Source organism: Procambarus clarkii, chromosome 8 (assembly GCF_040958095.1).
Source record: "Procambarus clarkii isolate CNS0578487 chromosome 8, FALCON_Pclarkii_2.0, whole genome shotgun sequence".
NCBI classification, from domain to species: Eukaryota; Metazoa; Arthropoda; class Malacostraca; order Decapoda; family Cambaridae; genus Procambarus; species Procambarus clarkii.
The window spans coordinates 42,903,157-42,927,531 of NC_091157.1; the positions used below are offsets into that span (position 1 = coordinate 42,903,157).

The 24,375-nt window shown below is 48.0% G+C and overlaps 3 protein-coding genes across 3 annotated transcripts in view; 2 read left to right on the top strand and 1 right to left on the bottom strand.

Annotated features, from left to right (window-relative positions):
- Nucleotides 1-24,375, bottom strand: part of LOC123759707 (uncharacterized) — a 79,353-nt gene that overhangs the window by 41,037 nt on the left and 13,941 nt on the right. The window lies entirely within an intron of this gene.
- Nucleotides 10,017-10,655, top strand: LOC138360648 (uncharacterized). The gene has a single exon (XM_069320327.1). The coding sequence runs from the start codon at nt 10,017-10,019 to the stop codon at nt 10,653-10,655; it is 639 nt and encodes a 212-aa protein (XP_069176428.1).
- Nucleotides 11,195-13,180, top strand: LOC138360664 (uncharacterized). The gene has a single exon (XM_069320328.1). The coding sequence runs from the start codon at nt 11,195-11,197 to the stop codon at nt 13,178-13,180; it is 1,986 nt and encodes a 661-aa protein (XP_069176429.1).

Here is a 24,375-nt window from a genome sequence, read left to right on the forward strand (position 1 = left end):
CAGTCACAATTTAGGTAATAGTGGTCCGCCCTACTATTGACAGTTTACACACTGTCAATATTGTGTAAACTGTGTCTGTGTCCGCTGTGACCCAGGTGTCCGTCCCTCGCCTCTGAGGGGGGCGGAGACCTCGCCTCTGCGGGGGGCGGAGACCTCGCCTCTGCGGGGGGCGGAGACCTCGCCTCTGCGGGGGGCGGAGACCTCGCCTCTGCGGGGGGCGGAGACCTCGCCTCTGCGGGGGGGGGGGGGGGGGGGCGGACACCTCGCCTCTGCGGGGGGCGGACACCTCGCCTCTGCGGGGGGCCGACTCCCCGCCTCTGAGGGGGCGGAGACCTCGCCTCTGAGGGGGCGGAGACTTCGCCTCTGAGGGGGGCGGAGACCTCGCCTCTGAGGGGGGCGGAGACCTCGCCTCTGCGGGGGGCGGAGACCTCGCCTCTGCGGGGGGGGGGGGGGGCGGACACCTCGCCTCTGCGGGGGGCGGACACCTCGCCTCTGCGGGGGGCCGACTCCCCGCCTCTGAGGGGGCGGAGACCTCGCCTCTGAGGGGGCGGAGACCTCGCCTCTGAGGGGGGCGGAGACCTCGCCTCTGAGGGGGGCGGAGACCTCGCCTCTGAGGTGGGCGGAGACCTCGCCTCTGAGGGGGGCGGAGACCTCGCCTCTGAGGGGGGCGGAGACCTCGCCTCTGAGGGGGGCGGAGACCTCGCCTCTGAGGGGGGCGGAGACCTCGCCTCTGAGGGGGGCGGAGACCTCGCCTCGCGAGACTCAACGCAACAAATGGAGCTTGTGTTAAATCTGGCACCAGTCCTGGCCTGTCAACGTTGTATGATTCTCTTGGTGTCGTCTTGGAGGGAGAGTGTGGCTACACCCTCATGGAGGGAGAGTGTAGCTACACCCTCATGGAGGGAGAGTGTAGCTACACCCTCATGGAGGGAGAGTGTGGCTACACCCTCATGGAGGGAGAGTGTAGCTACACCCTCATGGAGGGAGAGTGTGGCTACACCCTCATGGAGGGAGAGTGTAGCTACACCCTCATGGAGGGAGAGTGTAGCTACACCCTCATGGAGGGAGAGTGTAGCTACACCCTCATGGAGGGAGAGTGTAGCTACACCCTCATGGAGGGAGAGTGTAGCTACACCCTCATGGAGGGAGAGTGCGGCTACACCCTCATGGAGGGAGAGTGTAGCTACACCCTCATGGAGGGAGAGTGTAGCTACACCCTCATGGAGGGAGAGTGTAGCTACACCCTCATGGAGGGAGAGTGTGGCTACACCCTCATGGAGGGAGAGTGTAGCTACACCCTCATGGAGGGAGAGTGTGGCTACACCCTCATGGAGGGAGAGTGTAGCTACACCCTCATGGAGGGAGAGTGTAGCTACACCCTCATGGAGGGAGAGTGTAGCTACACCCTCATGGAGGGAGAGTGTGGCTACACCCTCATGGAGGGAGAGTGTAGCTACACCCTCATGGAGGGAGAGTGTGGCTACACCCTCATGGAGGGAGAGTGTAGCTACACCCTCATGGAGGGAGAGTGTGGCTACACCCTCATGGAGGGAGAGTGTAGCTACACCCTCATGGAGGGAGAGTGTGGCTACACCCTCATGGAGGGAGAGTGTGGCTACACTCTCATGGAGGGAGAGTGTGGCTACACCCTCATGGAGGGAGAGTGTGGCTACACCCTCATGGAGGGAGAGTGTGGCTACACCCTCATGGAGGGAGAGTGTGGCTACACCCTCATGGAGGGAGAGTGTGGCTACACCCTCATGGAGGGAGAGTGTGGCTATACCCTCATGGAGGGAGAGTGTGGCTACACCCTCATGGAGGGAGAGTGTGGCTACACCCTCATGGAGGGAGAGTGTGGCTACACCCTCATGGAGGGAGAGTGTGGCTACACCCTCATGGAGGGAGAGTGTAGCTACACCCTCATGGAGGGAGAGTGTAGCTACACCCTCATGGAGGGAGAGTGTAGCTACACCCTCATGGAGGGAGAGTGTAGCTTCACCCTCATGGAGGGAGAGTGTAGCTTCACCCTCATGGAGGGAGAGTGTAGCTACACCCTCATGGAGGGAGAGTGTAGCTACCTCTCGAGTCTGTCAAGACTTGCACTTTTGTCAACAACGTCGCCACCGCTGCCTCCTTTGGCCTCGCCTTCCTTGCAACACAAGTTTCGCCCTCCATGCAAGTCATCGCTCTCCACACAACACCTCGTCCTACAAGCAACACCTCGTCCTACAAGCAACACCTCGTCCTACAAGCAACACCTCGTCCTACAAGCAACACCTCGTCCTACAAGCAACACCTCGTCCTACAAGCAACACCTCGTCCTACAAGCAACACCTCGTCCTACAAGCAACACCTCGTCCTTCAAGCAACACCTCGTCCTACAAGCAACACCTCGTCCTCCACATCCTCCTCGTCCTCGACGAGGCTGTGGCTCCCAGGATGTTATGTCTGATATTCAGTGCATGTTGCCCCCGTCGAGCACCCTGGCAGCAAAGCGCGCCAGTGACGTCAGCAGGCAGCACCTGCAGGAGGAACAAATGAGCATCGGCTTGCGCGTTATTGTGTCAGTTCTGGTTTTAGAAGCGGTTGTTACGAGCTGTTCTCTAAAGTGTCATGGTTTATGTTTTTGTGAATTATTTTGTCAATGTTTCTGTAGTTTTGGTCTTTATGTTTCTTTTTCCTTGGCCTTTTCCACTCTACGTTGAAGTTATCTTTGGTTCTCGAGTAAATTTTATAATATGATTTTCAGAGTGAAATGGAAGACATATTTCAGGTTGTGTTAGTCACTGCTTCTCCTCTCCTGACTCTTCGTTTTCCCAGGAAAAGTTAAGTTTTATAATCACAAACTCAAGGCCAAGCGGGACTTTCAAAACTCCTTTTTGTTGTCCTATTCTGAAGGGCTTGCCAAACTTTCCCGGGCTTTTAGAACCATTAATGTCAATTTAGTTTAAAAAAAAAAACTATTATACAGTAAAATCCATTTTAAATAAGAATTCGTCCAGCACTTCAGCTTGTGTGCAATTGATCCTCTTGCAAAGACTGTGATTTTAAATGCATTGGACAGATGGGCAAAACACTCAACACAATTGTCTCGCAACACTATTATTCGACAAGGAGTGCACAACACTCTCCTGCAATGTTCCCCCCGTGTTAGCTTTGTCGATCTTGCCATCGACTGGAAAGGTTCGACAAGCAAGAAAGGCTTCATGTCGGTGTAATGGAAATTATGAAAGTCGACACTTCCTGGACGACACTGTCAACACCTCCTGGACGACACTGTCAACACCACCTGGACGACACTGTCAACACCTCCTGGACGACACTGTCAACACCTCCTGGACGACACTGTCAACACCTCCTGGACGACACTGTCAACACCTCCTGGACGACACTGTCAACACCTCCTGGACGACACTGTCAACACTTCCTGGACGACACTGTCAACACTTCCTGGACGACACTATCAACACCTCCTGGACGACACTGTCAACACCTCCTGGACAACACTGTCAACACCTCCTGGACGACACTGTCAATACCTCCTGGACGACACTGTCAACACCTCCTGGACGACACTGTCAACACTTCCTGGACGACACTGTCAACACCTCCTGGACAACACTGTCAACACCTCCTTGACGATACCGTCAACACCTGGACGACACTGTCAACACCTGGACGATACCGTCAACACCTCCTGGACGACACTGTCAACACCTCCTGGACAACACTGTCAACACCTCCTGGACAACACTGTCAACACTTAATGGACGACACTGTCAACACCTCCTGGACGACACTGTCAACACCTGGACGATACCGTCAACACCTCCTGGACGACAAGTCAACACCTCCTGGACAACACTGTCAACACCTCCTGGACGATACCGTCAACACCTCCTGGACGACACTGTCAACACCTGGACGATACCGTCAACACCTCCTGGACGACACTGTCAACACCTGGACGATACCGTCAACACCTCCTGGACGACAAGTCAACACCTCCTGGACGATACCGTCAACACCTCCTGGACGACACTGTCAACACCTCCTGGACGACACTGTCAACACCTGGACGATACCGTCAACACCTCCTGGACGACCCTGTCAACACCTGGACGATACCGTCAACACCTCCTGGACGACAAGTCAACGCCTCCTGGACGACAAGTCAACACCTCCTGGACGATACCGTCAACACCTCCTGGACGACACTGTCAACACCTCCTGGACGACACTGTCAACACCTGGACGATACCGTCAACACCTCCTGGACGACACTGTCAACACCTGGACGACACTGTCAACACCTCCTGGACGACACTGTCAACACCTGGACGATACCGTCAACACCTCCTGGACGACACTGTCAACACCTGGACGACACCACCAACACCTGGACGACACTGTCAACACCTGGATGACACTGTCAACACCTCCTGGACGACACTGTCAACAACTGGACGATACCGTCAACACTTCCTGGACGACACTGTCAACACCTGGACGACACTGTCAACACCTCCTGGACGACACTGTCAACACCTGGACGATACCGTCAACACCTCCTGGACAACACTGTCAACACCTCCTGGACGATACCGTCAACACCTCCTGGACGACACTGTCAACACCTGGACGATACCGTCAACACCTCCTGGACGACACTGTCAACACCTGGACGATACCGTCAACACCTCCTGGACGACACTGTCAACACCTGGACGATACCGTCAACACCTCCTGGACGACACTGTCAACACCTGGACGACACTTTCAACACCTGGACGACACTGTCAACACCTCCTGGACGACACTGTCAACACCTCCTGGACGACACTGTCAACACCTGGACGATACCGTCAACACCTCCTGGACGCCACTGTCAACACCTGGACGATACCGTCAACACCTCCTGGACGACAAGTCAACACCTGGACGATACCGTCAACACCTCCTGGACGACAAGTCAACACCTGGACGACACTGTCAACACCTGGACGATACCGTCAACACCTCCTGGACGACACTGTCAACACCTCCTGGACGACACTGTCAACACCTGGACGATACCGTCAACACCTCCTGGACGACAAGTCAACACCTCCTGGACGACAAGTCAACACCTCTGGAGACGACATCACAACACTCAAATACACTGCTGAAAAGTCGTGCGGATTCCTCCTAAATTATCAAGATCAGCGTCTTGTTGTGGCGGGCGTCAGCACAGCTGGCCACGGAGCTCGCAACTCTGCTGGGATTGGAGGAGACGAGTCGTCTTTTCTTGGGACGCCGGTGATTGGACGAGACGTGACCATCTGAAGTGCCAAGACCGAATTGTGTTTGCGGCAGCTTGAGTTTGCCAGAGACTGTTTAACCAGCGTCGAAATAAATGGTTAATTCGGACAAGGCTGGTTCGTTACTGGCAACAAACGACCTTTACTTATTGTCTTGTGCGGTAAAACAATATTATTTTACGATTATTTAAGTTTCCCCTGATTTATATGATGATCCAGACGTAGAAAACGCTTGCAATGTTAGGGCATACACGTATATAATTTTGTCTTGTCTTTGCAATGTAGGGAAAACACCGGTGTTCACCCTAGGGCTGGTCTTCAGGGTGTTCACCCTAGGGCTGGTCCTCAGGGTGTTCACCCTAGGGTTGGTCCTCAGGGTGTTCACCCTAGGGCTGGTCCTCAGGGTGTTCACCCTAGGGCTGGTCCTCAGGGTGTTCACCCTAGGGCTGGTCCTCAGGGTGTTCACCCTAGGGCTGGTTCTCAGGGTGTTCACCCTAGGGCTGGTCCTCAGGGTGTTCACCCTAGGGCTGGTCTTCAGGGTGTTCACCCTAGGGCTGGTCCTCAGGGTGTTCACCCTAGGGCTGGTCCTCAGGGTGTTCACCCTAGGGCTGGTCCTCAGGGTGTTCACCCTAGGGCTGGTTCTCAGGGTGTTCACCCTAGGGCTGGTTCTCAGGGTGTTCACCCTAGGGATGGTCTTCAGGGTGTTGGCAGCACAGGGTGGGGCCATGAAAGGTGGAGAAAACACCCGATTACATTATCTTAATTACATAAGTTATTGAATGAACGAAACTTCACTTAACAAGGAGAAGTTTATTTTAATATTATTTTCAGCTGAAGGTTTGTCCTCTACTCTTAAATTCTTGCCGACAGTTGTCTATGGCACCCACTGTCACCTGTTAGTGGGTGAACTGTCACCTGTTAGTGGGTGAACTGTCACCTGTTAGTGGGTGAACTGTCAGTGTGTAAACTGTCTCCTGTTAGTGGGTGAACAGTCAGTATGTAAACTGTCTCCTGTTAGTGGGTGAACTGTCAGTGTGTAAACTGTGACCTGATAGTGGGTGAACAGTCAGTATGTAAACTGTGACCTGTCAGTGGGTGAACTGTCAGTGTGTAAACTATGACCTGATAGTGGGTGAACAGTCAGTGTGTAAACTGTCTCCTGTTAGTGGGTGAACTGTCAGTGTGTAGACTGTCTCCTGTTAGTGGGTGAACTGTCAGTATGTAAACTGTTTCCTGTTAGTGGGTGAACTGTCAGTGTGTAGACTGTCTCCTGTTAGTGGGTAAACTGTCAGTATGTAAACTGTTTCCTGTTAGTGGGTGAACTGTCAGTGTGTAAACTGTCTCCTGTTAGTGGGTGAACTGTCAGTGTGTAAACTGTCTCCTGTTAGTGGGTGAACTGTCAGTGTGTAAACTGTCACCTGTTTGTGGGTGAACTGTCAGTGTGTAAACTGTCACCTGTTAGTGGGTGAACTGTCAGTGTGTAAACTGTCACCTGTTTGTGGGTGAACTGTCAGTGTGTAAACTGTCACCTGTTAGTGGGTGAACTGTCAGTGTGTAAACTGTCAGTGTGTAAACTGTCTGAGGTGTAAACTGTGAGTGTTTTGGCCAATGAATCAAAGTCATTCTCAAATTAACATTAAAAGTCCACTTAATTAGAAAAGGAACACTTGCTGTCCAACGTGTGATAAGAACAGGTGAGTGTTATCAACTGTGATATTTACTCTTCATTATTGTGTTCTCGCAACACAGTTGACCTATTGTGTTGGTCTCCTGTTAGTGGCACACCTTCCTTTAGCTACCTCAACAGTTGGTACACCTGATAACTGGTAACATGTTAAGTTGGTACACCTAGTAAACACAGGGACCTTGCCCGAGGCCAAATACCTTCTCGTACTTCCTCTCACACACGAACCTCGAGAAATTGTCTCACTCGCTTTCGACTTCCTCCTCGTCCTCCCTAAGCACTCTTTCGTCTGTCCTTTTCTCCTGGCCTGACGCCAGCTCCCTTCCCCATTCGATGCCACAGCAGACAGGCAGAGTGAATGTTCCGAGCGCTGCTGTGGTGCAGACGTAAAGGAATACACGGCGCTTCATAAAATAAATGCAAAAACACAGGCTAAATATATAAACGAATACATGGAAGAAGGAAACTTAAAATTGGAACACGAAGAAGTAGCTCGAGTCCATCAATTTTAAACTTTTCAATCTTGCGTGTGAAATTAAACCTGAATATTTATATATGAGGTCTGAAACAAGGAGCCCTATTTTTGAAACCTTATATCTGATACTCAGTATCTGAAGTCTTAAACACACCCAGTAAACTGCTGGGTGTGTAGTGTTCTTCAAAGTTATGACTCGATGTATCTAAGGAAAGGACTGTGATTCCTCCAGACTTTAACCCAATATCTCGTATAACTGTCACTATCCTTCTGATACACTAAGGATTGAACTCTCTGAATGACAGAACAAACCTGACTCATAACACCCTGGAACACTAACACCAGCACATTGAACCTGGCGCAGAACCTGAGACTTGAATTTCAACTTTCCCTTCACCATGTACCACTTCACTCATAACTCACCCTTCTAAAACGTCTGTCACTCCACTCACAACTCTCCATTCAGCATCACTCACCCCAGTCACAACTCCCCCTTCAATCTTCTCTATCAATCAATCATATCAATCTATCAATCTTCAATCTTCAATCTATCGAATCAAAGCTCAACCTTCAAACATCTATCAATCCAACCTCAACTATCCCTTTAACATCCCCCCAATCACAACTCATCCTTTAACGTCTATCAACCGACGTTAATACTTACAAAAAATTAACTATTGCCACATTTTCTCAAACGTAAAAACAGTGTTTTTCTCCAATGAAATTATTATCAAATTTCATCCCATCCTTCAAAAATTAAAGAACCTCTAGAAACTATGGCTTGAACTTACAAAGTGTCGACTGTTTTACCTAGAATATAGTTCCCATTTTATGCTAACTGAATTCTAAAGTGCTGAGAAAAAAGTGAAAAACAGAAACCGTAAACCTACCGTGCCAGGTATGGTACAGGTGCCAGGCAGGTGTAGGGGTATAAGTGCCAGGCAGGAGTAGGGGTATAGGTGCCAGGCAGGAGTAGTGGTGTAAGTGCCAGGCAGGTGTAGGGGTATAAGTGCCAGGCAGGTGTAGGGGTATAAGTGCCAGGCAGGTGTAGGGGTATAGGTGCCAGGCAGGTGTAGGGGTATAGGTGCCAAGCAGGTGTATGGGTACAGGTGCCAGGCAGGTGTAGGGGTATAGGTGCCAGGCAGGTGTAGGGGTACAGGTGCCAGGCAGGTGTAGGGGTACAGGTGCCAGGCCGGTGTAGGGGTATAAGTGCCAGGCAGGTGTAGGGGTATAAGTGCCAGGCAGGTGTAGGGGTATAGGTGCCAGACAGGTGTAGGGGTATAGGTGCCTGGCAGGTGTAGGGGTATAGGTGCCAGGCAGGTGTAGGGGTATAAGTGCCAGGCAGGTGTAGGGGTATAGGTGCCAGGCAGGTGTAGGGGTATAGGTGCCAGACAGGTGTAGGGGTATAGGTGCCAGGCAGGTGTAGGGGTATAGGTGCCAAGCAGGTGTATGGGTACAGGTGCCAGGCAGGTGTAGGGGTATAGGTGCCAGGCAGGTGTAGGGGTACAGGTGCCAGGCAGGTGTAGGGGTACAGGTGCCAGGCAGGTGTAGGGGTATAAGTGCCAGGCAGGTGTAGGGGTATAGGTGCCAGGCAGGTGTAGGGGTATAGGTGCCAGGCAGGTGTAGGGGTATAAGTGCCAATTAAGCCTGAGCATCACAAGAGGCCATCAAGGGTGATGAGAGTGTGAATGACAGGTGACAAGTGTTATCCCAGTGATGTGACAGATGGTGACACGCTTGAGAGGACGACGGTCAGTGTGAGGGGACGTGAGTGTGAGGGGACGTGAGTGTGAGGGGACGTGAGTGTGAGGGGACGTGAGTGTGAGGGGACGTGAGTGTGAGGGGACGTGAGTGTGAGGGGACGTGAGTGTGAGGGGACGTGAGTGTGAGGGGACGTGAGTGTGAGGGGACGTGAGTGTGAGGGGACGTGAGTGTGAGGGGACGTGAGTGTGAGGGGACGTGCGTGTGAGGGGACGTAAGTGTGAGGGGACGTGAGTGTGAGGGGACGTGAGTGTGAGGGGACGTGAGTGTGAGGGGACGTGAGTGTGAGGGGACGTGAGTGTGAGGGGACGTGAGTGTGAGGGGACGTGAGTGTGAGGGGACGTGAGTGTGAGGGGACGTGAGTGTGAGGGGACGTGAGTGTGAGGGGACGTGAGTGTGAGGGGACGTGAGTGTGAGGGGACGTGAGTGTGAGGGGACGTGAGTGTGAGGGGACATCAGTGTGAGGGGACGCCAGTGTGAGGGGGAGCAAGGGGTCGTGAGGGAAGAGGAGGAGGAGGTGAGACATAAAGAATAGGAACGACAGAATAATAATGATCCAGCATGATCGCTAATATTTGTTTCATATATCTGTAAAAAATAAATTTGTTTCAGTTTACCCTGCAATACCTAATTTCCTTATCTTTTCATATTTTTAGCTTCTCTATCCTGGCAAGTTATTCATCTGTTCACCAGGTAAAAGTTTGTCTAACCTCTTAGACAAAAGTTTCATTCCCATTTAACTGTCCATTCCCGGGATGCCCGGGGCAACCTCTGTCGCTTGTCCGCCTTCCACCACATGTATATGTCAGGTGTTGAGGCCGTGAACACAAAGGCTAAGTCAGGTGTTGAGGCCGTGAACACAAAGGCTAAGTCAGGTGTTGAGGCCGTGAACACAAAGGCTAAGTCAGGTGTTGAGGCCGTGAACACAAAGGCTAAGTCAGGTGTTGAGGCCGTGAACACAAAGGCTAAGTCAGGTGTTGAGGCCGTGAACACAAAGGCTAAGTCAGGTGTTGAGGCCGTGAACACAAAGGCTAAGTCAGATGTTGAGGCCGTGAACACAAAGGCTAAGTCAGGTGTTGAGGCCGTGAACACAAAGGCTAAGTCAGGTGTTGAGGCCGTGAACACAAAGACTAAGTCAGGTGTTGAGACCGTGAACACAAATACTAAGTCAGGTGTTGAGGCCGTGAACACAAAGACTAAGTCAGGTGTTGAGACCGTGAACACAAAGACTAAGTCAGGTATTGAGGCCGCGAACACAAAGACTAAGTCAGGTGTTGAGGAGGTGAACACAAAGACTAAGTCAGGTGTTGAGACCGTGAACACAAAGACTAAGTCAGGTATTGAGGCCGCGAACACAAAGACTAAGTCAGGTGTTGAGGCCGTGAACACAAAGACTAAGTCAGGTGTTGAGGCCGAGTCTTGTCCGCAGGCTTAACGGTCAAGGCTTTCCCTCCTGACTTCTGTCTCCTCTCCTGAGACTGGTGGAGGTGAAGGCCCCCCTAGTGCCACCCTTCCTGTCCTTCCTTGGCACCCTCCTTCCTACTAGTGTCACCCTACTGCACTTTCTTGGCACTCTTCCTCCCCCCCCACCCACCCACCCACCCCAGAGGCTAAGGCAGCGCTTGTCTCCACCTGGCAAACTTATGGTGACACGTGAAGGGCATCTTTCTACACACACCTCTCACTCCTCACCTCTCACTCCTCACCTCTCACTCCTCACCTCTCACTCCTCACCTCTCACTCCTCACCTCTCACTCTTAACTCTCCCCAGTCAACCCCTCATCATCCACCCCGCTTCTCCCGTCCCACCAACACATGGTTCTAATTTAAGTGTCTCACTAAGAATTATTGTGGTCATTTCGAGACCTCGATTACTGGGTCTCACTGCCCGCCCTTAGCGTCTCCGAGCCGCTGAGGGCGGGCAGTGGGGCACCCACCATACACGGCAACACAAGGCACCATACACGGCAACACATGGCACCATACACGGCAACACATGGCACCATACACAGCAACACAAGGCACCATACACAGCAACACAAGGCATCATACACAGCAACACAAGGCACCATACACAGCAACACAAGGCACCATACACAGCAACACAAGGCACCATACACGGCAACACAAGGCACCATACACAGCAACACAAGGCATCATACACGGCAACACAAGGCACCATACACAGCAACACAAGGCATCATACACAGCAACACAAGGCACCATACACAGCAACACAAGGCATCATACACGGCAACACAAGGCACCATACACAGCAACACAAGGCATCATACACAGCAACACATGGCACCATACACAGCAACACAAGGCATCATACACAGCAACACAAGGCATCATACACGGCAACACAAGGCACCATACACAGCAACACAAGGCACCATACACAGCAACACAAGGCATCATACACAGCAACACAAGGCACCATACACGGCAACACAAGGCATCATACACAGCAACACAAGCCACCATACACAGCAACACAAGGCACCATACACAGCAACACAAGGCACCATACACAGCAACACAAGCCACCATACACAGCAACACAAGGCACCATACACAGCAACACAAGGCACCATACACGGCAACACAAGGCATCATACACAGCAACACAAGGCACCATACACGGCAACACAAGGCACCATACACAGCAACACAAGGCACCATACACAGCAACACAAGGCACCATACACAGCAACACAAGGCACCATACACAGCAACACAAGGCATCATACACAGCAACACAAGGCACCATACACGGCAACACAAGGCATCATACACAGCAACACAAGGCACCATACACGGCAACACATGGCACCATACACGGCAACACAAGGCACCATACACAGCAACACAAGGCACCATACACAGCAACACAAGGCACCATACACAGCAACACAAGGCACCATAGACAGCAACACAAGGCATCATACACAGCAACACATGGCACCATACACGGCAACACATGGCACCATACACAGCAACACAAGGCATCATACACGGCAACACAAGCCACCATACACAGCAACACAAGGCATCATACACAGCAACACAAGGCATCATACACGGCAACACAAGCCACCATACACAGCAACACAAGGCACCATACACAGCAACACAAGCCACCATACACAGCAACACAAGGCACCATACACAGTAACACAAACCACCATACACAGCAACACAAGGCACCATACACAGCAACACAAGGCATCATACACAGCAACACAAGGCATCATACACAGCAACACAAGGCATCATACACGGCAACACAAGGCACCATACACAGCAACACAAGGCATCATACACAGCAACACATGGCACCATACACAGCAACACAAGGCATCATACACAGCAACACAAGGCATCATACACGGCAACACAAGGCACCATACACAGCAACACAAGGCACCATACACAGCAACACAAGGCATCATACACAGCAACACAAGCCACCATACACAGCAACACAAGGCATCATACACAGCAACACAAGGCATCATACACAGCAACACAAGGCATCATACACAGCAACACAAGGCATCATACACAGCAACACAAGGCATCATACACAGCAACACAAGCCACCATACACAGCAACACAAGGCACCATACACAGCAACACAAGCCACCATACACGGCAACACAAGGCACCATACACAGCAACACAAGGCACCATACACAGCAACACAAGGCATCATACACAGCAACACAAGCCACCATACACAGCAACACAAGGCATCATACACAGCAACACAAGGCATCATACACAGCAACACAAGGCATCATACACAGCAACACAAGCCACCATACACAGCAACACAAGGCACCATACACAGCAACACAAGGCATCATACACAGCAACACAAGGCATCATACACGGTAACTCAAAGTACGGAAACAAATCCTTCAATGATAACGAGACAAAGAGAACACTAACATATAAGACAACGAGACCACTAACATATAAGACAACGAGACCACTAACATATAAGACAACGAGACCACTAACATATAAGACAACGAGACCACTAACATATAAGACAACGAGACCACTAACATATAAGACAAAGAGAACACTAACATATAAGACAAAGAGAACACTAACATATAAGACAACGAGACCACTAACATATAAGACAACGAGACCACTAACATATAAGACAACGAGACCACTAACATATAAGACAACGAGACCACTAACATATAAGACAACGAGACCACTAACATATAAGACAACGAGACCACTAACATATAAGACAACGAGACCACTAACATATAAGACAACGAGACCACTAACATATAAGACAACGAGACCACTAACATATAAGACAACGAGACCACTAACATATAAGACAACGAGACCACTAACATATAAGACAACGAGACCACTAACATATAAGACAACGAGAACACTAACATATAAGAGAGAGAGTGAGACAGTGCAAGGAGACACGTCAAGACCAAAGAGACAAAATATTGCGGGAAAAAAACATTGATTCACCGGATTAGCAGACTTCTCTGTACTTATGAACGTGGGTTTGTGTTCAGTTATATGCCTAATCTGTGGCGTGCGTCTCACACCTTGATTCTTTCTGTGTATATGTTTGCTGGGTCATGTTGAGCTACACAGAAAGTACACCAACCGCTTTGTTAGTAATGGAGTAGTTATTTATTTGAGGTAGAAATTTGGCAGCATGCAGGATACATCTGGCAGACGTGCACTGTTTGCAGCACATATTCAATTGCTTTATTTCATGGTATTTATTCAGTTATTTATTAATTCACTGCTACCTATTTTGCGTCGATTATGTACGAGAATTGTCGGAGGAGGAAAATAAATTTAAATAGACATGGGAGGAAGAACTCCCCCCTCACACACACACACAAATAAATAGGTGAGTAAATAGGTGAGTACACACACTCAGAGTTGGGGCAGATGTGGAGGTGAGTACTGGGTGTACAAATGTGACAGCTGTGGAGGTGGCTGCTAGGTGAATAGCTGTGGCAACTGTGAATCACATAAATTAGGAACAGCAGTGGTCCCAGGACAGAGCCTTGTGGGACCCCATTTGTTACATTCCTGCAGCTTGAAACTTCCTCTCTGACTGTGACTCTTTGCTTTCTGTCCTTCAGACGCTCCCTTACCCAATCCAGTGTCTATCCAGCTATCACAGCCTGCCTCTCTATCTTATACAACAGTCTTTCACGGGGGAACAATGACAAAAGCTTTTTGACAGCCTAGAAAAATGCTGTCTACTCAGCCTTCCTTTTCCGGTCTTATTTTAGTAACCTTGTTAATTTCAAAATCAACACTGATATGTTGTCACAAAGTCGATCTTCTGCGGATGCTACACTATTCTCGACTTGATTTCTTTCTCCAGCACTTTACAAGGAATACTTGTCAATGACACTGATGAGTAGTTTAGTACCACCTTTCTGTCCCATTTGTTTAATATTGGGACTACATTTGCCTATTTCCAGACATCTGGGAGATTTCCTGTCTCAAGTATTTTATTAATAATTTTAGACAACGGGCGGCAGAGTACTTCTGCAGCCTTCTTGAGCAGCCACGGTGAGATGAGGTCTGGCGCCATTGATTTTGTCACATCTAGTTTCCCCAGGATTTTTTTCACCTCTTCCACAGTGTCTACAATGTCATCCAGTATTTCCTCCGACCTTTCATCTTGCTCTCTTGGTTCCCACTATGGTTCTCTGCGAGAGCTCTTCAGTCTGAGTACATGTTCTCACACACTCGTTTTTCTCCTTATACGCTATAGAACAACTGTTCTTGTTTCTTAGCTTTTGCAGCAATGCCATTTTCAAATTGCTTCTCGGTTTCTCTCCTAATTCAGGTGTATTCATTCCTTGTTCTCTTCAGTGCCTCTCTATTGTTCTTTGTTCCCAGTTCTCTGTACTTCTTTTCCAAGCTTTTTTTTCCTTTCTTTAGCTCCCTGCATCGTCTATTGAACTTGTGGTTTACTTTAATTTGTTCATCCAACTCCTTCTTGAGTAGTATAATCTGTTCCGTTGCATCGACACATTTCCCAGCAATGAATTCCATCATCTCATTTGCTCTCTTCCCTTCCATTTCTCTTTCCCACTGGATTTCCCCATAAAATCCCTCATCCTATTACAGTCCCCAGGTCGGTAATCTCTCTTCTTCAACGGAGTTCTTCGTGTAACCAATTTCTTCAGCTCCACTATGTACTCAAGCCTGACAATGGAGTGGGCTACCAAGAGGCATCTCATACTCTTTTATTTTTCAACACCTGCTGCATTTTATGAAAACATCAAGTCCAGTGATGCTGGTGTGTTGTCTCCTCTTACTCTTGTTGGTGCTGTGACGTGCTGCTTTAAGAAGTATATGTCTGCCATGACTACCAGTTTTACTCTCCAAAGTTCAATCCCACCTCCTCTCACTCCGCCCTCCCTTTATCTTTCACCGTTTCTATTGTTTTCTGTAACCTATTTACACTTGCATCCCTTTTGCAATTTATTTATTTCAGTTCTTCTGCTTGGTTCAAGGTTGCAATGTGGAGGTTGTCACTCCTGTTAGGATTTACCTTTAGTTCTTTAATAACCTCATCTGTTATGTCTACCATGTCTTGTAATACTTGTCGCTGCTTTCACAGAGAAGCTGCCTTCCCAGGGAAGCTGCCTTCACAGAGAAGCTGCCTTCACAGAGAAGCTGTCTTCTCCGAGAAGCTGCCTTCACAGAGAAGCTGCCTTCCCAGAGAAGCTGCCTTCCCAGAGAAGCTGCCTTCACAGGGAAGCTGCCTTCCCAGAGAAGCTGCCTTCACAGAGAAGCTGCCTTCCCAGAGAAGCTGCCTTCCCAGAGAAGCTGCCTTCACAGAGAAGCTGCCTTCACAGAGAAACTGCCTTCACAGAGAAGCTGCCGTCACAGGGAAGCTGCCTTCCCAGAGAAGCTGCCTTTACAGAGAAGCAGCCTTCACAGGGAAGCTGCCTTCCCAGAGAAGGCAGTGTCTGTGTCTTCTTTCAGTGTCAGAATTTCTTTTCCTTCTCTCCTCTTCAAGCTCTTCCTGCGTTTTTGCATCGCCTCTCACTCGTTCATGCATGGTTTCCCGAAGGTCTACTGTGGTAATGGCGTTCCCTAATTCCTCATTCATGAGTTCTTCTAATGCCATAAACCTTTCCCATACAGTTGGGTTTATATTCCTGTATTAGGACACGTGTGTGTATATCCTTGTATTAGGACACGTGTGAATACTCGAGATACTGAAGTATCATGACACAACCTTGGACCTGAAATACACGGAGGGACGGAGGTGGTGTGTCTCGGCCAGGCACCACGTAGGGTTCAGGTCCCAGGAAAGCAGGAGTCACCTAGCTAGGCTTAACCCTGGGTAAGGGACGCACTCAGCCCTAACATTACCCAGGCTTGCAAAAGCTGCCACATTGCAGTACATAAAAGCAGTTCTGGTTAATGTGTGTTCAGAAATAAGCCTCTTTCTCCGCTTTTAATTCCTTCTATAAATACTAATACCCAGTATGCGCCAGGCTTAACATAGTCACCTTTGGCTATGTTGAGCCTTCGGGCGGGATCAGTCCGTGCTGTTCTCTGACCAGGACAAAGTCCGGCATGGAGGAAAAATGGACAATTTCTTTGTTTACCGCCAACTAAACATGTATTCATTTCGACAAATATTTCCCGAGTCTGCAAGACTATTACTAACAATGGTAAACGTTTGATTTGAGGACTGGACGCAGCAGATGTGTATCAACACGTGTACTCACCTAGTTTTACTCATCTAGTTGAGCTCTGGTTCTTTGGTTCCGCCTCTCAACCGTCATTTTACTGGTGTACAGACTGCTGAGCTTCTCGAGTTCTATCATATCTACATTTGACTGTGTACGGAGTCAGCCTCCACCACATCACTTCCTAGTGTATTCTATTTACTAAGTACTCTGACACAAAAAAAAGTTCTTTCTAATGTCTCTGTGGCTCATTTGGGTACTCAGCTTCCACCTGTGTCCCCTTGTACGTGTACCACCCGTGTTAAATAATCCATCCTTGTCTACCCTGTCAATTCCCCTAAGATTTTTGTATGTGGTGATCATGTCTCCCTGAGCTCTTTTTGTCTTCCAATCACGTGAGGTGCAGTTCACGCAGCCTTTCCTCATAATTCATGCTGTATCATGAGCATGAGTTACGAGGAGATACGTGTATACGTGTATACAAGTGTTGTTGATACATGTGTGCCAGCGGACACAGGTAACCAGAGCAGTCGCAGCAGCAGCAGCAGTAGCAGCAGCAGGAGGCTGTGTTCCCTTGTCTATATTTACCTGAGAGTGGTTGAGGGCCAGGTGCCAGCATCATGGTGATGGATGCACCGGGGGGCATCACAACTCTGGCTGCTCGTGTTTACCCTGATGCCTGGACCCCTATCACCCTGCCCCCACCTTACCCAACACCAGGGACACGGCTCTTTATCACCCTGCCTCCTCCCTTACCCAACACCAGGGACACGACTCCCTATCACCCTGCCTCCTCCCTTACCCAACACCAGGGACACGGCTCTTTATCACCCTGCCTCCTCCCTTACCCAACACCAGGGACACGACTCCCTATCACCCTGCCTCCTCCCTTACCCAACACCAGGGACACGGCTCTTTATCACCCTGCCTCCTCCCTTACCCAACACCAGGGACACGACTCCCTATCACCCTGCCTCCTCCCTTACCCACCACCAGGGACACGGCTCCCTATCACCCTGCCTCCTTCCTTCCCCACCACCAGGGACACGACTCCCTATCACCCTGCCCCCACCTTACCCACCACCAGGGACACGACTCCCTATCCCCCTGCCTCCTTCCTTCCCCACCACCAGGGACACTGCTCTCGCAAGAGAACAAGAACAAGAATTAAGAAAGTGTTGGAAAATATATTCAGAATAAATCCTGAGTAAAATGTCAATTATTCACAATCGTGACAGAGCAATTGCAAGTTTGGTGAGCAACTGCTCTTACCCAGAGAGCAGTTGCAAGAGTTGCAACTTTACTTTGGACGTAGACAATAGACCTCTGCAATGAGTGCCACTAATGAACCGTCTAACCATCACAGAGACTCAGTAAACACTTAGAGGTTATAAGAGCAAGGCGCCGGCCATTAGCAAAACACAGTGGCATTGACAAGAGAAAAGAGTACCCAGAGCATAGGTTCGAATCCTTTTTACAGATCCTACTGATTTTCTCACTGATAAATCATGGTAAGGAGATTACTCTGTACATGGTGTTGACAAAGCTTCCCCGTGACGGTAATCCATCAATATACGAATATTAAACACACCTCTTCCATTCCGACTATTCCCCACCTTCCTAAAAAAATTCCACTCTCAGATTAATGATCATGAACTATGAATAGATTGAATAGTTCATGATCTATCAACATATAACCAGATGAACCATCAGTACACGAAGGAAATTACAGACTAATTTCTTTACATGAGATACCAGGTACAATGGTACAGTACAGGTTGTACAGTTTGGTTTGTTCTCGAATCACAATCGGGAATTCCTGCTTCGAATCCCGGGCGGGACAGAAATGAGTGAGCACGTTTTTTCACCTAATGTCCCTGTTCACCTATTATTAAAAAGGTAACCGGAAGCTAGTCAACTGTTATAGAGTTCCATCGTGGGGAGTTTGACTTTAGAGCGACCTCAATATATACCTAACGTATATACATACACAGGCTGCCTGTCCCCCAAAAAAACTAACAATAAAGGAATTAGTATCCGGAAAAATCATGAACCATGGACAGGTGAAGCACATGGAAGTGAAACAAAGCATAAAATGAGACATCATAGATTCAGAAACCACACAGGGGACCCGTATAACTATTGCCATGATCTAGGAACCTATAGCCAAAGGTATGACAAAAAAATGACGACAAGGTCTGACACACAGGCCTAAAATTCCTGATATTTGAACTAGGGTTTCCATAGAGATTTGCTGCCACACAATGCAGCTTCATACACAATAGAACAGCTAAACAACTGAGGCTACCGAAGCTAAACAGCTTCGGAACTATGAATAGATTACATCACCCATGTAGCTACCGAAGCTAAACAGCTTCGGTAGCTACATGGGTGACGTAATCAAACTGAAAAGTGGAGCACCACTTTTCAACACATATACAGCTGACCTGCCTTCTTCCCAACATCAGCTCCCCTTGCATCACTCACATGTGATAACAAATACAATTATAACCAACCTGAACAATGAAAGATGCTACTGGCCAACAATGGAAGGGGAAAGCGCCAAGCCATTACGACTATATAACACTTGGAAACGGTCAAGATAATGATTTGGGATGGGACGGGGGAAGGAATAGTGCCCAATCACTTTGACTGGACGGTAGTGCGACGGTCTCGCTTCATGCAGGTCGACGTTCAATCCCCGACCGTCCGTAAGTGGCTGAACACCATTCCTTCCCACCGTCCCATCCCAAATCCTTATCCTGACCCCTTCCTAGTGCTATATAATCGTAATGGCTTGGCGCTTTCCCCTGCTAAATTTTGGTATTATTCAGCATGAACTTTGTATTGTTCTAATCTCACACCAAAATTCATAAAACTTTTCCTCGAAAAGTTATCAGCCATTTTGGATCTCACTGTATTATCTTCCTGTTTCTAAATCCTCTTTATGACTCGATGATGGTGAGCACAAGTGTTACGTCAGATATATGGGTAGATCTCTGGGACTCCCAGAGATGGTTGGCTGCTGCTATACTTCTACTACTGCTGGTATACTTCTACTGCCGCTGCTATACTTCTACTTCTGCTACTCTACTACTACTGCTGCTATACTTCTACTGCTGCTGCTATACTTCTACTACCGCTGCTATACTTCTACTACCGCTGCTATACTTCTACTACCGCTGCTATACTTCTACTAATTCTATTACTATAATTCTACTACTACTAACGAAAAGTGCTTAATGTTTAGCAATTCTAAAGAAGAAGAGTCAGTATAAGAGGAGCTTCAAGGCTCTGGGGCTGAATTATTCTTCCGAATTCTCTCACTGAATGAAAGCAGCCTCAAAGCCGCCTCTTAGATAAACCAGTCTTCACTGATCTTCAGGAAACAACGTCTATTTTCAAGCACGTCTCCGATTGGTTAAGCTACTCCACAACAGCTCTCTTGATTGGTTTGGCTTCTTTTACAGTTATCCTGACCACGAAGGAAGTCTTTGATGAGCATCTCTGGTTCCTGATTGGTCACGGTGCAGTAGCCATCGGTATCTTTAGCTAGCCGGACGGACATTTGCGCGGTCCGCCTCCACCACAGTGAGTGGCTGGCGGACCTGCCGCGCTGATGGCCGGCCGGCCGCTCCAGAGACCCATACGTGTCATATTAGACTGTTCGCCAACGGATTTTTAGTTCTATTTAGACCCACCTAATGTAGCCTAACCTAACCCAAACCCACCTAACTTAGCCTAATTCAACCCAACGTAGCATTATCTAATCCAGGCAATTAGAAAATATATGCATGAGGGACGCGCCAGTGTACTATTTGACCGATCCCTCAGTCACCCTCCCCTCTCAATGTTTGCTATATTCTTACGGACTTTAAAACTACTTGGAAGGAACTGGTGAGGCGTAGTGATGATCCTGGCAGGCTGTGGACTGGTGAGTGTGGTAGTCTCACCCAGTTACAGGATGTTGGCTACCAGGCCTGGGTTCGTATCCTGGCCGGGGAGGATTTACTGGACGTCGATCCTTAACTGTAGCTTCTGTTTAATCCAACAGTAAAATGGGTTGTTAAACGATTTGGCGCGTCGTAATCCGGGGAACATAGGATTAAGGACTGGTCCGAAACGCTATGCGTGCTAGTGGCTTTACAAGAATATAGGAACTCATATATATATATATATATATATATATATATATATATATATATATATATATATATATATATATATATATATATATATATATGCAATTGACGATCACAAAACACTGATCATTTTATGCGGAAATCCACAGAGAAATATGAAATGAGGTGAACGTTTCACCTCATTTCATATTTCTCTGTGGATTTCCGCATATATATATATATATATATATATATATATATATATATATATATATATATATATATATATATATATATATATATATATATATATATATATATATATATATATATATATATATATATATATACCACCTGATGATGGCACTCTGGGTACTGTTTCTGGAGTTGTGTGAGTAGTCATCAGACTTGTATTTCTTCAACAAACTACTCTACATCAAGTGAACAATTCTACATCATCATCATGCTCTACATCATGTATACTCTACATCAAGTATACATATATTGATGTCACTCTATATCAATATATGTATACAATCTCTTGAGTGTTTTAGGAGGAGTGTGGGAGGGACCAAAACTGTTCCGCTTCATACATGTCCGTGGCCGGAAGCGACTATAAAATTAATGGCCTGAAAACACTGTAAAGCCTGAGGAGACTGAAGGGATCTCATCCCTCTGCTATATTCCGATATCGGGGAACCGGGGGGCATCGATCCCTCGCTCGTCGTCGCCCCCTCAACCACCACCAACAACAACATACTGCTCTATTGTTCTCTGGTCCCTGTGACAGACTTCCGTGAGCTCAACAGTTTGAAGTCAATACGAGGTCAATGAGATTTGAAGTCAAGACAAGTCAATACGAGGCGAGACAAAGTACATGAGTGTTACTGTTCTGTTGAGTCCATCTCTTCTGGTAAGACAATGAAGAGGGAAGTGAAGGGATACAGCTAAGATTGGGATACAAAAGAAGACAGGATAGATACAACAACAGCTAGGATTCGGACACAAAAACAGCTAGGATTGGGACACAACAAAAGACAGGATTGGTACATAAAATTTGACAGGGCAGGGGCACAAAAACAGCCAGGTGCCTGGAAAGGAAACACAATGGTGCCTGTAACACTAGAGGTTACACAAAGATGCCTGTAACACAAGCAGCGTAACATAACGATGACTATCAGAAGCAGGCAACAGAGTGATGTCTGTACCCCAAGCAGGTAACAACGATGCCTGGAGCACAAGCAGGTTACATAACGACTTACGTAATACAAGCAGACAACATAATACAATACAAGCAATTATAATAATACAAGCATACAGGGAGCCGGTCGGCCGAGCGGACAGCACGCTGGACTTGTGATCCTGTGGTCCTGGGTTCGATCCCAGGCGCCGGCGAGAAACAATGGGCAGAGTTTCTTTCACCCTATGCCCCTGTTACCTAGCAGTAAAATAGGTACCTGGGTGTTAGTCAGCTATCATGGGCTGCTTCCTGGGGGTGGAGGCCTGGTCGAGGACCGGGCCGCGGGGACACTAAAGCCCCGAAATCATCTCAAGATAACCTCAAGATAACATAACAATGCCTGTAACACAATTAGTCAACAACAATGCCAGTAACGCAGGTAGGTAATACCTCCTGCTATATAATGACCCACGACGGAGTTGCCATTCTAACGATAGAACTATAAAGATACAGTGATACAGGCGGTTAAGATTGAAAGAGTACATAAAGAAACAGAAATGTACAACATCTCTGCTGTGATAATACTACCACCACTCGACAAAGAGAGGAGCACAGAGACACAGCAGTGGACAATAAGGATCCTAAATGTAGGAAAACAATAACAAAACCACAATGCGTGCTATTGGCTTTGCAAGAATATAAAAATGCCAATATTATGTAATCTCACAATCCCATTGTACCTTCTTGTAAATAAACAAAAATAAATAAGGTTGATGATGCTTGGTTAGAGTCGATAGGGTCTGATATTAGTCTGATAATCCTCTTATCAGTTCCATCACGCTGATAAGAGGATTGTTTATATCAATACCCTGTAGAGTCGAGGACGTAACTTGGCAGAGAATGGGAATGTAATTAGATATTTCTTTTTGCCACCCATTGTGAGAGTATGGCCATTTAGTAAGAGGAAGAATAACATTGTCGAGGCGCAAAATGAAGGTTATAGAGACATATTAAGCATCGCAACACCATGACGACACGGCTGAAATAATCAAACTATTGTAAATCTGGCCACCTGTGGCCGCTTTCTTTTGCCTGATTAAACGATATTTCAAGCTCAAAAAGCGTGCAATCGGCTGACTAATCCTCCAGTAAATACTTCCTTGTGCCAAGACGTTTAATGAGCTCCAAGGAATGCTACAGGAATGCCTAAGTGACAGAGACACCGAGGAAGGCGGTATCCCGTGCTAAGCAACTACGGTAAACTCGCTGCTCTTAAGATATTCAAACCTTGATAAAAGTGGACGGCCAGGGTACACAAGGACGTGTATTCCCGTCCCCCCAAAGGGTGGGGAGACCCACTTTGGGATGGACGGCCAGGGTACAAAGGGACGTGTATGCCTGTCCCCCCCTCCCCCCCTCCCCCCCCAACACGGGAATGCAGAGGCTGGAAACACAAGTGTAACAGAAGCGACGTCGAATTGTTCTTGACAGATGAAAAAGACTGGTGGCGGTGGTGATACTGCTCCGGGGAGGTGTTCCGGGGGAAGGCGACGCCTTGGTACAGTCGGCTTCGTTTTCTAAACACACCACGGGGGATCCCGGGTTCGTTTCCCATTCCGGACAAAAATTGTTGGGTACGTTTTCTTTCTCCTAATGCCCAGTTCACCTTGCATACAATAGGTACCCGGGAATTTGGCTACTGTTGTGGTGTTGCATCCTGGGGGAGAGCCAGTAGCTCGACAAAATGAATTGTAATTATTAACATTATTATACTATAGTGACAAAGCACAAACTCGGAAGTGTTGCAACAAGCAACGGATGATTAAAAGCGAATATTTGCAGCATAATCGGCTTGCAACAGATGCCAGCAGTAGTCACAAACGATTAGACCAAGCTATGTTAACACTATAGTCGCTCGATTTCATCTACCTTAGTTAGGCTTTATGTTTCCATGGCTTGTATCCATTTTCTTTAACCGAACAAAAGGTTCGTTTTCTCTTTCCCAGACACGTTTAAAATTAATAACGTTTTCTGTTGCGCTCATATTGTAAAAATATTTGTATGTTAAAAACTAAGAAGAATTATATTTCAATTGCTTATGATCAGCGGACGTT

Coding starts and splice junctions, on each gene's coding strand:
- LOC138360648 (XM_069320327.1), top strand. CDS start 10,017: ATGTATATGTCAGGTGTTGAGGCCGTGAACACAAAGGCTAAGTCAGGT.
- LOC138360664 (XM_069320328.1), top strand. CDS start 11,195: ATGGCACCATACACGGCAACACATGGCACCATACACAGCAACACAAGG.